This window comes from Xyrauchen texanus, chromosome 50 (assembly GCF_025860055.1).
Source record: "Xyrauchen texanus isolate HMW12.3.18 chromosome 50, RBS_HiC_50CHRs, whole genome shotgun sequence".
Taxonomy (NCBI): domain Eukaryota; kingdom Metazoa; phylum Chordata; class Actinopteri; order Cypriniformes; family Catostomidae; genus Xyrauchen; species Xyrauchen texanus.
The window spans coordinates 9,076,763-9,093,940 of NC_068325.1; the positions used below are offsets into that span (position 1 = coordinate 9,076,763).

The 17,178-nt window shown below is 39.7% G+C and overlaps 1 protein-coding gene across 3 annotated transcripts in view; it reads right to left on the reverse strand.

Annotated features, from left to right (window-relative positions):
- LOC127640910 (CREB-binding protein-like) overlaps positions 1-17,178 on the reverse strand; it is an 83,953-nt gene that overhangs the window by 25,128 nt on the left and 41,647 nt on the right. For 2 of the 3 annotated variants that reach the window (XM_052123620.1, XM_052123618.1), the window contains 11 exons: positions 16,660-16,900; positions 14,490-14,603; positions 10,247-10,504; positions 9,141-9,246; positions 8,414-8,551; positions 8,131-8,248; positions 5,534-5,696; positions 5,375-5,434; positions 2,999-3,114; positions 2,729-2,908; positions 2,363-2,623 (listed from right to left, as the gene is read on the reverse strand). In XM_052123620.1, coding sequence (XP_051979580.1) covers positions 2,363-2,623; positions 2,729-2,908; positions 2,999-3,114; positions 5,375-5,434; positions 5,534-5,696; positions 8,131-8,248; positions 8,414-8,551; positions 9,141-9,246; positions 10,247-10,504; positions 14,490-14,603; positions 16,660-16,900 — 1,755 coding nt within the window. The remainder of the gene's footprint in view (positions 1-2,362; positions 2,624-2,728; positions 2,909-2,998; positions 3,115-5,374; positions 5,435-5,533; positions 5,697-8,130; positions 8,249-8,413; positions 8,552-9,140; positions 9,247-10,246; positions 10,505-14,489; positions 14,604-16,659; positions 16,901-17,178) is intronic. The other variant, XM_052123619.1, reaches the window with a different exon arrangement.

Sequence of the window (17,178 nt, forward strand, 5' to 3'; positions counted from 1 at the left end):
ACTGTGCCGTTATATTGTCATGGCATTAAAAATAGCAATGAGGTTCGGCAATTCCTTTGCACTAAGGTCATAGTTAAATATCCCATAAAAGACAATTTACATGCAATATTTTATTGTACACAAACAAATTGCAGAACTACACGGATATTTTAATTGCAAGGATAACAAACTACTGAAATCATTTCGATAAAGAAAAGGCAGTGAGCCAGTGTTTTATTATATATTATTTTAAAAATGATGCATCATATTTTATTCTATAATACTATTTATACTTTTGCACTATACAAAATTCTTAATGAATACTAATGTGCACGTGTATTTGTATCACAGTACCTTGTGTTATATTATCCAGGTGCAAATATAAACAGGATGTATATTCAACAGCGCTCTTTATTCTTCTCAATCGTATAAAAAAAAAACAAAAACAGATTATATACTCCTCAAAATGCATCAATACCATGGAAGGAACATAATGAAATGTTATGATGAATTAGGTAAATAAATGCTTTAACAGCATTCAATATATGAATCTCTAGCATTGACAGCTGGGCAAGTTATACATGTTTGTAATACAGGAACAGCACCGACTACTGTACAAGTGTGACATTGTTTGCAATTACAATTTTTTATGGACTCTTGCGTGTATATAGACCTTTCGTCAGAAGTTCATCTCGATTATGAACAGGCCTTTAGCGTGGACCAAACATTTGTCTCTCGCGGGCCGCCTGTGGCCTGTGGGCCGCCTATTGAGGAACCCTGATATACATGTATATGCTATATACAAATGTAAAGGCTGAAATATGTCATTTTGCGACACAAGTACCACCAAAAGGAATTGCAAAAATATACAATGTTTTCAAAACAGCTTTCCGAACACATAACTGAATGCATCTCCATCCTGCACGCTAGATCTTGTGTCCACCTGTAATACTTTGTACAACTTACTGCAAGAGGAGGGGGAACCGACAGGAGCTACAGGTAGTCTAGGATACACTAAAATATGTTTAGACACTTATGTTACCTTTAAGCCTACCTATTGTTGCAAATCTCTGATAAAAAGATGCTTACGAGGAGATAACAATGTTGACATTCATTCGATCTGTTCACCTATAAAGCAACACTCAGTGTTGCTTATAATTTTCCCCTCAGTTGTCAAACATGCGCATGTTTCCATGGCAACCTATAGCACCCCAGGCACAGCCTAGCTAGCTATCTATCATCTGATGACATCAAGCTATGTTGACATTTAAAAAAAAATTACATATAACTAGCTAAAACCCATTACACTGTAGTGAACCTAGATCTTTCTATCGTGTACTTTTATTACTATTCAATGGGTAGGGGAGTGACATTTCTGCATACAGATCCAGTAAATTCCCACGAGGTGTCTGTGATAGTTTTTATTTCACCTCTAGAGGCTGCTGTTATATTGTAGAACCCTAAAGCGCCAGCCACAGAGGAATATAGAGAAATAAAAGCAAAAAACTATCGGCAACAATTGCCATAGATTTTTGCTGATAACAGATTATTCCAAAAAGCAACAATCGGCATCGATTAATTAGTAAAACCGATATATCAGTCTTCCCCTGATGTAGAGAGTTTCAAATCATACAATTATGAGGTTACATTTTTGACAGGAACTTAACATCGGTGGACAGCAAGGTAGCTCCCTGGAGCTGCGTCCGAATTTGCGTACTGCCAGAGTATGTGCTCTATTTGATGAAGAACGTACTTCTCGGACATTCTTAAGGTATACAGGTTAGTATGAATACCATTGTCATGCATGTATGGACCTAGTAACAACAAACGCTATTTTTTTTTCTTTGGTTTTGTTAAACAAGTACAATTCAACCACAAGGAACAACTTTCTTGTTACAGTTTATATAGCACTTACAGTTGCAATGAGCCACCCAATTCACGGAGCTACGCCATAATGCTGCTCCCCTTGTATTAAGTGTCCAGTGGATGTGCATATTAGAATCCTGCCATATGCAGTAGGTCATCCAGGAATATATCATCATACGAATCTCATATTATGAATACTGAGGATTCAGACATCCTAAATTGACATATTATTTTGGCATACTAGTTGGGAAGTATGCATATTCAAATGCAGGGCATGTTTTGGAACAGAGCTCATGTCTTAATGGGATGGTTCACCAAAAAATGACAATTATTTAATTATTTCTCTGTCATTCATGCTAACATCTAATTTTGTGTCCCACTAGAGGAAGTCCTACAAGTTTGGAGCAATAGTGTGGGACAGAATTTTCATTTTTGGGTGAATTATCCCTAAGTTGCACAGCTGTAAACATGATGCTTCAAGAGAAAGGTGAAGGAAGATGGAGCTGACGGGTCTCACCGGTGTTCCAGGGTGCTGCTGGGCAGGTAGAGGCAGCTCTGTCTGGGACTGCGTATGAGGCGGGGTGCCCGGAGCAGGGGCAGGGGCAGGGGTGGGTGTGGAGGCCTGACTCAGCTGCAGTGCTGCTGGCAGGTTAGTGGTGCTGGCAGTGGCATTGGGGGGCGGTGTGGCGCGGAGTGGAGCCTGAGGTGGTGCGGGACATCCTAGCTGGGGGCCCAAGGGGCCAAGTGCATTCAGGGAAAGGTTAGCGTTTTGCTGCTGCTGGGGAAGGAGAGACCGTGCACACATAAGCAGGGACACATTCTTTTTAGAGAGGCTGTTGTTATGCGCCGTGAGATCACTACATGAGGAGTTCCGTGTGCTCACCTGTGAAACAGCCGCTTGTGCGTTGGGCTGACCCATGTTGACGTTCATGGCGCTGGTGTTGGCGGGGAACTGTGCCTGAGACATGAACTGCGTATGATTTGCCGTCTGCGCCACCATGTTCCTGCCGTGGGATCCTAGCATGCCTTGTGACTGGGGTATTCGTGTGGGTGACATGTTCATCTGTGACAGTGTTCTAAATGGTTAGATGTGTCCGACATTTTAAAAAGAAAATGGAGAAGAAACATCAGAGATGGAGGAATCAGGTCTAACCGTTGGGACTTGGTTCATGTTGATCTGTTGCGGATGGTTTATAGGAGAAGCAGCACGAGTTGCCATGGGAGCCTGAGACATCGGCACATTGGGTATTGCACTGAATGGATTTATCCCTGTAAAAAAATTAAAAATAACAACACACATTTTACTTTAGACTTCAGTTGGACACTTTCACACATGCAAACATTAACAATCCATAAATACCTCCAGAGTTTCCACATCTTTTGACCAAGTAATTTTCATAACATTTATATTAATTTGTGATTACTGGTTAACAGGGTAAAAAACTAAGGAGTGCTTGGGAAAAAAAAAAAAAAAAAAGAGTACCCCTGAAATTCATATTGTCGGGGCAAAAAAATGCCCCAGTTTGTCTTTCAGTTTGACATATTGTTATATTGTTTATGTCTTGTGGGTATCATGTGGGTATCATTTTGAAATATTGAGTACTTTAACGTTTACGGACTGGCCCCATTCACTTTCATTGCAAGTGCCTCACTGTAACCTCGATTTTTGATTTGAATAGTATTCAATAATTTTTTGCTGTATCAATAATGCCACAAATACTGTCCATTTATATTTACATTAATTCATTTGGCAGATGCTTTTATCCAAAGCGTGGAATAAATACATCATAAGCAATTCATCTTAAGGCGACAGCAGTAAGAAAAGTCTGCATTACAAAGCATAACAATTGAGCTTGTATTGAACACATAATAATCCTTTAACAAACAAAAACTTTAGTGGTGGATGTGGTTATCACTGCTCTGAGAGATAGAAAACACCAGTTTAATGCAGATGTCTTCGTTAAACTATGGCCAAATCATTTTTAAAACATTTCATCTGAAAACACATTGACTTTACTACATTTATGTCTCTCATCCACACTGGAAAGGTGCTTTCCACCACCGAAAATTAAGGGCGACCGTCCACACTAATAGTTTTTCATTTGAAAAGCACTTGCAGCCTCTTGTTCATACTAGAACAGCATTTACCTCCACCGAAAACTAAGATTTAAGAAAATGCTCTCCATAACTGCATTCTTTACAAATGATGATGATAAGAAACTGAAAATGCAGGTTTCAAACTTTTGAAAACACTCTCCAGTATTGCATACTTTGGAAAACAAAGATGTTAGGAATTGGAAAACCATTTATCTTTCAACCAAAAACATATTAGTGCAGACATTGATTAATAAAGATAAAAAAGTTCTAGGGCCTGGGTAGATCAGCGAGTATTGACACCACCCCTGGAGTAGCGAGTTTGAATCCAGGGTGTGCTGAGTGACTCCAGCCAGGTCTTGTAAGCAACCAAATTGGCCCAGTTGCTAGGGAGGGTAGAGTCACGTGGGGTAACCGCCTCGTGGTTGCGATTAGGGGTTGTCGCACTCAGTGGGGGGTGTGGTAAATTGTGCGTGGATCGCGGAGAGTAGCATGAGGTTCCACATGCTGTGAGTCGCCACGGTGTCATGCACAACGAGCCACATGATAAGATTCGCTTATCATGTGACTTGTCCTCCGCCACCCAGATTGAGGTGAGTAACTGCACCACCACGAGGACCTAATAATTAGTGGGAATTGGGCATTCCAAATTAGGAGAAAAGGGGATAAAAAAAATAAATAAAAAAAAAAAAAAAAGATTAAAAAGTTCTACAATTAGAACTACTTAAGATTTGTGATAAAGGTTTAAAACATTTTGAGAGAATTACACTTTTACTTGATGACAACCCCAGTTCTGTCCCAAAATCTAGTAAACTGCCTATCTAGACAGCATTTTAAGACACACTACTAATGTGAAGGCTGTACCTCATTTCCCCACAATTTAAAGCCCATTTTTATTTCACAGCCTCAACTCCAGGAACGCATGACCACATGGAAATGTGGAGTTATGACTAGAAGAAAAAAATTGGCTTCCTGCTGACCGTAAATTTTCCACATAGGTAAAAGCTGTTAGAGGACATGCGAAAGTCACTGAGTTTCTCTTGAGTTAAGCGTTTGTATCTGAGGGATTTTCATTGCTCATGCAAGCAAGGTCCATTGTTCTTATATCACGATTTAAATCACGCATTATGCTATTCCCGAAATGTTCATGGCAGGCAATTTTATTTCCTTGCTAAAGGCAAATTTAAACTCGCATTTGTCGATTTCGAAACCTAATGACAAACTTTTTAATTTAATTGAAGTCTTTCACACATGCAGGTAAATGCTAACACTTGCAATTCTAGCACAGCAGAAGTTTTTGGTAGAAAGTTACTGGATTTAGTTTTCCATTTGACGATGATGTATCGTGCTCAATATGAGACATTTTGTCGGTTGAATACGAATGATGATGGGTGGCTGTTGAGGTGAGCAGCAAAGAGGGGGAACATGGAAGTACCTTGTGACACCTGCAGGCGATTGATCTGATTTGGCACATTGGGTATAGGCACAGGTCCATCTGCAGAGAGAAAGAGAGAAAACGGAGATGGACAGAATGAGACGGGGGAAGCAGAAAGGTTTGTGAAAGAGTTTGTGTTTGTAAATGTGAATTACTCACTCTGTGGCTGAGGTCTCATGACATTGGGCTGGTTGAGGGCCGTTGGCTGTTGTGTTATGGCTGTCTGGTTAATATTCTGCTTCTGTAATCGAGACCTTCTCTTCTCCTCCAGCTCTTTCTGGATCTTATAGATCTTTTCTGCCAGAAAGTGATAGTACTCATCCTGTACAACACACATATAGTCTTAAAATAAACAATCAGCACTGACAATTTCGATTTACTATCTATGATCAAAAATAACTGTGTAAGGTATGGCGGAGGATCAGTGGCCTTAACAGATTCACGAACAAACAAGAACTTACTGTTATAAACTCCCCTAATTACTGAAATAGCGCCAACCAGTCTCCACAAGCACAATAAATGTATTGACAAAGAGACAATGAACTATTGACAGAGAACCGCATGTGACATCCGCATGCTCACCACGTGCTTATCGTGTGGACAGGAAGGGAAACTTTGAACGTAAAAATGTGTGTGTGTGTGTTTTTCAGTTAAACACAGAACTGCATATTGCTAATGAAATACGTGTAATCCCTGTATGTTGTGTATTTCTGAGGTATATCAAACTCGTTAGAACTGTTTAGTTGTGTGTTTTAAACTCTGAGGCCTCATATTTAATAGCCTCAGTGTATATTCCCTTTCTAAGTGTACTAAACACATGTTTCTTGGTATCAAATTAAACCTTACAATTTGTCCGAGCTGAATTCGAATATAAGATCTCTGTAGAATGATATTACGCGATGTTTTACTATCTTTTGAGTCATTCAGCCCAAAATCTCTTACTGTCATAAACATGCAAATGAGCTTTGACAAAGGAACTCTCTCATGCCCAGAGTAAGGGAGACTTTTACGACCTCCAAAGGAATGTTCAGAGAAGTGCTGACCCTCACTTCATTCTCTTACTGAGAAAGAGAAATGAACCCTGTTAATCCTATATATATATATATTCTATATATCCATGTGATAAATATTGACATGTATCTAATGTGCCATCTCACATTTTCCCTTAAATGTGCTTGATCTATGTTTTCGTGCAAACTAATGGGTTAATGTTTCAGACTTTGCATACTATGGTTAACCAAAATCATATGTGTGGCATATTTGGTCTCTATAACTTGGTATTCTGAAGATTGAAATGACTGTGTACATGATATGTCGACAACAACAACATATTAGTATTACAAGTAGATTTCCAATTTTCTTTCTTGCACATGCAATGGGCAATTTTACAACAAAGAGCAATAAACCAAATTCCCGCCTAGAACTCAAACCCTTCTTATTGGTCGAGCCAATGAGAGGTGGGACCTGTTCCCTGAGGGTATAAAATTGCTGCGCCCACTTCCTCGCTCCCTCTTAGCCCCCTTTTAGCCCTCTCTTAGCCCTCTCTCTTGTCGCTTATCTCTTGCTTTCTGGTTCTCTGAGCCTTGTGCTCTCTCACTCTCTCGCTGAATGATGCCAAACTAGAAGGCCCCAAGGACTCCCAAGCATGTGCCAGGCTACGGCCTTGACTGCCCATTCACCAAGATCCTCTGACTCCCACTGGTTCTCTCTCATCAGGACAGTTTAATTCAAATGGGACATGCAAGTATCAAACTTAGTCTCATTATTTGATACATTAAGTATCCTCACCCCTTTCTAAAAAGGGCGTGTCAGAACTAATATGATGGTTTGCTCAGGCTGTTGATCTGCTGAACTTCAAACAATGCTATAACTTCTTGCCTTCCTGTATTCTGCTTCAGCCCTCTTTCCCTTGGTAAACTGTATGAATGTATGTATATGTATGTTAGAGTAGTTTAAATGTTTAGTCTAGTTAATAAAGTCTTGTTCATGTCACATGTAAAGTTGTCTGTGTCTCAAGCTCATATCTAAAGTCACTAATCATAGATTTTGACTACTTGCTCTTAATACTTAGTAAGAAAGACATTTCCCATGCCCCGGAAATGTACCTTTCTATTAATTAATTAATTAATAACCAATATTGAGTGTTCACGGGATGAACCGAGTATTTGGTTGTAATGTTAATGTAGCTACATCAAGTTAACCCGATTAACTGATCCAAATATTCATAATCGATTATAACAAGTTATGATTGATTATTAATATTTCATAGAGCTGATTCGCTACCTAATGGTGGAAGAATATAGAGCTGATTCGCTACAACTGTCTGAGGGGCCTAGGTAGCTCAGCGAGTAAAGACGCTCACTACCACCCCTGGAGTCGTGAGTTTGAATCCAGGGTGTGCTGAGTGACTCCAGCCAGGTCTCCTAAGCAAACAAATTGGCCTGGTTGCTAGGGAGGGGGCGTGTGGTGAGTTGTGTGTGGATGCCACAGAGAACAGCGGGAAGTCTCCACATGCGCTATGTCTCCGCTATAACGTGCTCAACAAGCCACGTGATAAGATGCGTGGATTGGCTGTCTCAGACGCGGAGGCAACGGAGATTCGAGCCATAGAGCACATTGAGTATTGGGCATTCCAAATTGGGAGAAAAAGGGAAGAAAATAAACAAAATAAAATAAAAAAAAAATCTCTCTCTGATGTAGTAACAACAACCACAAAATTAAGAATGTCAATGGCTTTGATAGAGGTTCGTTCTCACCCTGCTGTTGGCAGACTGGTACATATCCCCCTCCACCTTCCGTGCATATGCCACTAGGTTCTCCATACGGCGGTCCTTCAGGGCAGCTGGGTCTGGTGTGGGGAAGATGGCCTGCACCCTAAACACGCAGAAACTTACTGACTCTGACACCCTCGAGCATAATGGCAATAGTTCATGAATCACATCTTGTATGTTACGAACCTACAACCTTTCAGTTACCAGCCCATTTCTAAGCACTAGGCTACAAAACGCCTTCACGTGTGTAAGAGTAGTTATTACTAACAATTTGTGTACAAGGTGATTCCGGAGGTCCTGAGTGACATGCTCATGCCAGGCCTTTCGCACACCGCTTGCTGACAGAGGGGCCGCCGTGGGCATATTAGCCATGCTGCCTATCGCAGGACCGTCCAACATCAGCTGACTGAAGAAGGGGAAACAGGAGAGATTTGGTTAGCAAATGGCAGAAAACATAAATTTCGATCTCAAATAAAGGAATGTTCAGGGTTCAAAACAAATCAAGCTCAATTAACAGCATTTTTAAATGGCATAATGTTGATTTCTACAAATAAATAAATCAAATTGTTTCTTCCCTTGATCATTAAAGAAAAAGCAAAAATCATGGTTAAAATAAGGCACTTAAAATAGACAGTTAAAAAACTACAGCCACAAGATGTAAAAATAATGTGTTAATATGATTTTAGTGTTATATAAATCACTTACTAACAATTTGTGTAAAGTTATATCCAGTATTCCAAGAAATCCTGTAATCATGGTATGTGAAAAAAGGTTAGTAAGTGATTTTATTACACTAATGTTTACATCTTGTGCCCATACTTTAACGTTTATAGATTACACAATTCACTTCCACTGTGAGTGCCTTATTTTAACCGCTTTTTGTTTTAATTTTATTTTATATACGGTCAAAATATTTTTTTTGTGGTAATCATTATGCTACAAATGCTGTTGATTGACATTAACTTGAGGGTGTTCAGAGCTGAAGGTGCACCTACTTGTTAGCGTTAAGGGTGGATGGCATGGTGCCGTCCGGGAGCAGCTTTGCTTGTTCTGATGTCGGTACGCCTATTGCACCCCCACTCAGGTTCATCTGACTACCCCCTGGTGACCCAAATAAACAAGACTCATGCTCCAGAAATTCTTGCACTCATATTCTTTACATAAACATTTTACTGTTTGCAGGTGGCACTTTAAAATAAAACATGAAATGAGATTTCCAACACATTTAACTTCCGTACTGTGACGTTTTACATGTGAAACAGAGAAGTCAGTAAGAAACAACATAGGGATTTTAGTTTTAATTTATCATCTACATTTTATTAGATTTGTTGAAAGCTCTGCAATGAGATTATTTTATATATATTTTTTTACCTATACAGATTTTAACCAAAAAAACTACAGATATAGCCACCTGAGGAATTATGCTTTAAAATTGTTTTACAAAGAGGTACAAAAGCTATTTTGTTGTTTGAACAATAAATTAGATAGGTAAAATTTGTCAAGACTGTTGGCTTGGCAAAGTCTTGTCTGAAAGTTTAAACTAGTTAGTTTGATGGCTATACAGGCATTAGTAAGAGAAACAGCCAGCTAGCTCGATCAAACAGATGGTCAGAGAGAGAGAGAGAGAGAGAGAGAGAGAACAACTTAAAGCAGATTAAAGGCCTTTTGTGGGTTTGTTTACAATTGAATTTTTGACAGTTGGAGTTTTAATTAATAAGCATTCCATTGGCCCATTTGAACATTCTGTCAATTTAAAGTATCCTGATGGTTTTCATTTGGTCAAGAATTGGCCGATAAATATCGTGGCCGATACATTGGTGCATCCCAAGTATTATTGGTTAACATTAGTCTTGATCATACACACCCGGTCCCGTCCTCCGCCCTGCCACAATTAGTTATTTTGCTCCGATCACAAGGCCTTAGTTACATCAGCAAAAAAAGTATTTTCAGAGGAAGAGAAAGTCATTATATTTTGAGGAATAACATTTAGAATAAGTTGCACTAATGAATCAAGACAAGGTACATTTATTAAGAACTAAGTAAATTGTTAAATTAATTATGCTTTGAATATCTTAACAGTCAAGCAGCTGAGTGTATTTACCAAGCGCATTGAGTGATCTCATCTGCTGCTGGGTCTGTGGAGTCTGCGCAGTAGGCTGCCCAGGGCCCTGCGACTGTGTGGGTGATTGGGCCTGTGTGGGGGTCTGGTTGCTGTAGGGGAGGCCGAGGGCAGCATATGCCCGCTGCATGGAGCTGGGGTCGATGGGTGTGGAGCTGTTTAGAGTAGGCACTGTCTGCTGCCCTGTCCCAACGGATCCGATGGAGGTTTGTAGACCTGCGCTGGGGGAACTCAGCATTGCTGTTATGCAGAAGAGAGAAATGACCTGTGTAACCTTAGAAGAATTATTTCGCTAAATCTAAATATTAGCTTGCCATTTGAACAAACCCCTATAACTGTAGGTACTCTACCCATATTAAAAGGGTTTTTCACTTCTCTATCGTTTTAGACAAGAGTGTGTCATGTGCATGAGTCTTCACATCTGATTCTGCTTAAACAGACAGGAAACATTTGGCACAATCTGTCCATTACAACAAAAGGAACACAATTCGTATAATGAAAAGCTCTCTAGAAAAACCTTATTCATCTGGACAACACAGACTCAAAAGAATGGAAAAGGAGAGGAAGGGGAGGGGGGTCCAAGATGCCATCTGCATGAGGAAGAAATATTGCTGCGGCTCTCCAACAAGAAAATCCCACAGCGCAAAAACAAACAGTTTAGCTGCCTCGCACTTTGAGAGTCAAGATGAGAGACGCTTGGCAGAGGGAGAACAAGAGAGAGAGAGAGAGAGAGAGAGAGAGAGAGAGAAAAAGCAGGCAGTCTGCAGGTTTGCTGGAGATGCAACTGTGTGAGATTTTAATGAGTCACCGCTCAGCCAGCCAACGGGGCAGCACAATTGCTCTCATCTACGGAGCACCTCCCTCCTCGGCAGTATGACTTCGCTCCACTACACAAACATACACTGGCCATATAGAGTGCTCGCATGCTCACAACTACTTATCTATGATGTCCCCTTTTTCAGAGATGTGAAAACTAAACTACATGACCAAAAATACACAAAGAAATATGCGATTATCATATGAAAAGCATTCAATGGAAATGGCAGAATTAGGGCTGCCAAAGTTAATATGCTACCTTGTGAGATTAAATAAACAGCATTTATTAATGAGATTGTTTAACAGCTTCAAATCCATTCAATAACGCAGATGATGGATTGGAGATGTTGGAGAACATAATTTTTTTAAATATTATTTCCTTGTATTATTGCTTTACTCCCCCCAAAATAGTCATTTTCTTCATTGTTGCCTTATCTGGGGAGTAAATGGTAAATTTACGTTTAGTTACTTTTTCGTCACGTTTTCTCAGGTCAGTTGGCTGAGCTCAGTCGTTTGCGCCATGTTAAGCTTGCAAGTGTTTTTTGTTTTGCATATGAAGTTGTATGTTTACATTCACTTTAAAAGTTCGATTTCAGTCAGTCTAAAACAAAAAACAAGTCTTTTTAAAATGTCATGTAACCGCTTTAGTCCAACTGAAATTGCACCCGTCTGTTTTTTTGTGAAATCGGACTAACAGACCTAGATAACACAATTGTAGCTCAGCTTCGTCCAGCATGTATACACAATAACATAAGGTCTATTATACAGTTCCTCAACTGACGACCTTACTTCCAAATACTTGATAATGCATTGTGCCATTTATACTTGGACACAGATGAAGACCGTAGTTCGACTGCAAAACCCCCCCACTGTGGTTCGATTTTAACTGCTCATGTAACTCAACTGAGTGTGCTGATTGCAGTGTCGATTTCTTTGTTGATTATAATGGGAGCAATATCATTTTACTGCGACACGTCGCTCGCATGATTATGAAATAGGGAAGAGAGATTATCAATTGCATTTCTCAGGAACATAATTACAAAATTAGGAGGTAAAAATTATTTTTAACAGCAACTCAGGAACTATTTCAAATGAAAAAATATAATTGACCATTACGTGCAATACCAATTAACACCCCAAACACAGTATTGCATGTTTTGAGACACTTTAAAAACTGACCTACAATTATTAAAACTGGATGCACAAAATATTTAGAGGCAAATATCTTCACAAAAAAAAGACACCAGAAAGCTCCTTAAGGCTCGAAATCTGTGTGTGTGTTTACATGAGCTGTGTTAGCGGCTCGGTCACTAAGCATCTTTCTCCACAGCAATGTAATTTACCTGCAAATAACAAACATGGCATCCGAGGAAGACTTTGCTATTTTATTCTCCGCTATTTCGCTATATTTCCAGGTATTCCAGAGTTGTTGCGGTGTTTGTTTCCTTAACTTTCTATCGTGACCTGCCGTTGAATTCCACTCCAATAGTGTGGTTTCCCTCTTACATAAAACTCTGGGATTCCCCCAACGAATGAATTAATTTTGCATTTATATAGCATTTGTTTGATACTACAATCAAAGTGATGAACAGGGGACTCTCCTCAACCACCACCAGTGTGCAGCATCCACTTGGATGATGCAACTGCAGCCATAGTGCACCAGTATGCTCACCACACACCAGCTATTGGTGGAGAGGAGAGAGTGGACTGAAATAGCTTATTAATGGATGGGGATTGTATGAACGCATATATGCAAATGCGAGAGACAGTCAATATTTTACACTGGTGTGTATAAATGGTATACTTTATAGTGTATGTTTTTTTTCCACTATATTCTCCAAAATGTTGAATTAATTCCACTATTTTTACTTGGTCTTGCACTCCATCCTATGACATTTTATATCTGGTCTGTTCGGCACATACCCACTCTTCAAAAACCTGTAAGAATTCTGCTTTTGCATTTACATTACACATACAGCTGAAGTCAGAGGTTTACATACACCTTAGCCAAATACATTTAAACTCAGTTTTTCACAATTCCTGACATTTAATCGTGGAAAACATTCCCTGTCTTACGTCAGTTAGGATCACTACTTTATTTTAAGAATGTGAAATGTCAGGATAATAGTAGGGAGAATTATTTCTTTCATTACATTCCCAGTGGGTCAGAAGTTACATACATTTTGTTAGTATTTGGTAGCATTGCCTTTAAATGGTTTAACTTGGGTCAAACATTTCGGGTAGCCTTCCACAAGCTTCTCAATAAGTTGCTGGAATTTTGGCCCATTCCTCCAGACAGAACTGGTGTAACGGAGTCAGGTTTGAAGGCCTCATTGCTTGCACACACTTTTTCAGTTCTGCCCACTTTGGAGTTATGCTTGGGGTCATTGTCTATTTGGAAGACCCATTTGCGACCAAGCTTTAACTTCCTGGCTAGAGATGTTGCTCCAATACATCCACAACAATTTCCTTCCTCATGATGCCATCTATTTTGTGAATGCACCAGTTCCTCCTGCAGCAAAGCACCCCAAAACATGATGTTGCTACCCCCATGCTTCAAGGTTGGGATGGTGTTCTTCGGCTTGCAAGCCTCCCCCTTTTTCCTACGAACATAACGATGGTCATTATGGCCAAACAGTACAATTTTTGTTTCATCAGACCAGAGGACATTTCTCCAAAAAGAAAGATCTCTGTCCCCATGTGCACTTGCAAATTGTAGTCTGGCCTTTTAAATGGCTGTTTTGGGGCAGTGGCATCTTCCTTGCTGAGCAGCCTTTCAGGTTATGTCGATATAGGACTTGTTTTACTGTGGATATATATACTTGTCTACCTGTTTCCTCCAGCATCTTCACAAGGCTTGACATAATTTTATGGAATTTTCAAAGCTGCTTAAAGGCACAGTTACCTTGGTGTATGCAAACTTCTGACCCACTGGAATTGTGATATAGTCAATTAAAAGTGAAACAATCTGTCTGTAAACAATTGTTGGAAAAATTACTCTTGTCATGCACAAAGTAGATGTCTTAAAAAAATTGCGAATACTATGGTTTGCTAATATGAAATCTGTGGAGAGGTTAAAAATTAGTTTTAATGACTTCAACCCAAGTGTATTTAAACTTCTGACTTCAATTGTAAGCCTTGTTCTCTGGGAGAAACCTGGGTGTGTTAAACCGCTTTCTCTTAATCCCTTAAATGGAGTAAGGAAAATAGCTTTCTCTTTTACATGATGTTTCAGAACACTGCTGGAATAAAGTTCTTAAGAGCATGTAAACCTGGTCAATGAGATGAATCACTAATCATTTGATTAATTGCAATTAATCTACTGTACGGACAGCCCTCATCAGAAGACATTTTTTTTTTTAAAAATACAGCTTTTCAGGTGAAGAAAGGTGTTTGATGGAAGACTCACGTGGCTGGTTGCGTTTGTCACTGGCATTCTTCAGCGGGAGGCAGACGGGGCAGTCGTGCCTTGTGCAGTTTTTCCAGTGAGAGATGATTTGCCTCGATGAAGCACAGTGAGCCACTGCAGAGACAGACAAAGAGAGAAAATATTGAAAATATTCGACTGGAACTAAAGTACAGAGGTGTCCAACTGACGTAAAACTGTCAGCCTTCATGGACCCAAACGCTGGACGTGATTTCACAAACCTAGGGCACAGTGGCCCCAAATCCTAAAATTCATGTATTTGATGTGGTGAATTACAGTCACCTCAACTGGAATCTGCGGGATCGTGAATTTCGCACTATGGACTTCCAGTGGCAAAGAATTTCCCCTTGTGGATTTTGCATGGAGTTCAACTTTGGTGAACTTTGACAGTTGAATTTGCTGCATTGACCAATGGGAAGTTGCTTTGTTTGGCAGTGACCTCTGTTTGGGTGGTGCTTTGCGCACAGCTGAACTTCACTCTTACAGAGTATAGAGTGCAGCATTAAAAAGAGGCTGCTTGACAATTATTTTTGCTGGTTTCTCCCACACCATTTTCAACCACAGAATTTCGCAGTGTGAAGGTATGTGTGACTGTGCCTTAAGACCATAAACATTACATAAGCTAATTTTGATGAAAGTTTTTTAAATATATAACTAATAAAATTCATAATCAATTCACAAATGGTATTCGTGAATAATGAACTGGGAAAATAAAGTCGCAGGAGTAGCTGTACAGTGCATCAATAATAGAAATGGGGTGGCTGTCAACTGAAAGCATGTTGCATCACTTTGTTGATTACAATGGAAGCCTCAGAATCTTACACTGATTATGCTTAATAAGCAGACAACGTACAAGGTCATGTAATTGTCTTAGACATTGTTCCTTTATTGGGTTAAATTCATAAACTGTTTAACCAAAGAACGATTGGCATGCATAGATTTTTGCTCATTACCACAATGCCCAGTACCAATGTGCACAAGTGTTGTGCGCATGACTGCTCATGTTTTGATGTCAAAAGCAGAGAATAACCAGATGATTTTAAATCTCATTAAAATGTGGTTTTATTGCATCTTCAGATTTTCAAATAATCAGATTTTAGGTCAGGGACACCAAAAAAAATGACCGTCTCCAAGGTGCACTCAAAGTCACAGTGGGCAGGGAATGACAGGATATGAGCTGGCACAGAGGAGGTCACGCTTGGCACTGTGCTTATGTTTGCATTGAAAAGAAGCCCTGTGCTCTGGGTCCAACATCAACAACTAAAGCGATGAAGGCAAAGCAGCTGCAAGCAACACTCTCGATCCCTTCGCCAAGTCCTTAATATTGCATTAGACCAAAAAGAGCAAGATTCGCTCTCTAAATGGGCTGTTGTATTAAAGATGGCACAGAGCATTTGCTCTGGAAATTCCCTGTGTAAGTAGATTGAGCCAATTCAGTGTACAAGATGATTCTACACTGATGGTTGTAGGCAGAATGGCACTGCTGTGAATTAGGGTCTGCATTACATTGTTGTGGCAGACATGTATAGTTTTGAAAAGACAATATATTGTTTATTTCCATACCACTGAACACACGCCTATCATTGGCCTACAGTCCACAACAACTGACAGTCCATTTTGCAAGTGAATTATTCAATCTTCCTTAATAAGGAATATTCCTTATGGTCAGAATGGAATGATTAAGAGCATTATATTTTTAACAAATTAAAAAAATTGAATAAATCGCACTGTATTAACACGTTAAATCAAATGACATCTAAAAAAACTATTTTTTACTAATCGACTAGACTAGAAACTTTGTCAGCCAATTAGACAAATCTTGGTTCTAGTCAGGGGTCTCAGAACAGTTAGCAAGAGCCGTTTTGTGGTGTTGAACACTTCAAATTCAGACCATCTAAGAAGAATGCAGTTCGACTGGATTCTTATAACCTGCTTTGTGAATGCAATGTAATTGTACATTTGTAATTGTTTTACTTTATTTTCACATTCTCGTAATTCTAGTAAATGAAAATGTTCACAACTGAATCACAACATCCACAATTAGTCAACACAGACCCAAAGCATTGAATAGCCATACAACTAATCAACTATTGAGCAGAAATGAACACTAGAACTTCTGTATGGCTAGCATTACATCTGGGATCAGCCTCACCTTGGCAGGATTTGCCAGCCTGACAGTGTGTCATGTGGTTGAGGACGTTCTTCATAGTTCTGCAGTGTGGCAGAGCACAGGCTCTCATCTCACCGTTAGCCTGCTCACGGCGCTGGCACTTGTGGGCATGGAGCAGTAGAACCAGCTGCTGCTGGATTAGCTTGCGCTTCTCCGGGTCGGCTGTGGGGCTCGCGGACACGCCCTGACCTGCCACCATACCCACCGGTACTTGCTGCTGGGGCTACAGGGCAAGAGATAAAACCATGTCAATACAGATTAAAACGTTTGCCAATGTCATGCAGCTCAAGCCAATTAAGGAGATGAAAAATAAAGAGGTGTAGAACAGAACTGAATCACAGTTACCCTTTCTTTATCTGTTTTGGAACTTTTCAAATGGCTTTTAAGTTTTTTTTTTACTGTTTTACCCTTGTCCATGACCCAGACTTGAAATATTAAATTATGAAAAGTCATTATTAAAGTACAAATTATTATAGGTTTAAAAGTATGATAATCCAAACA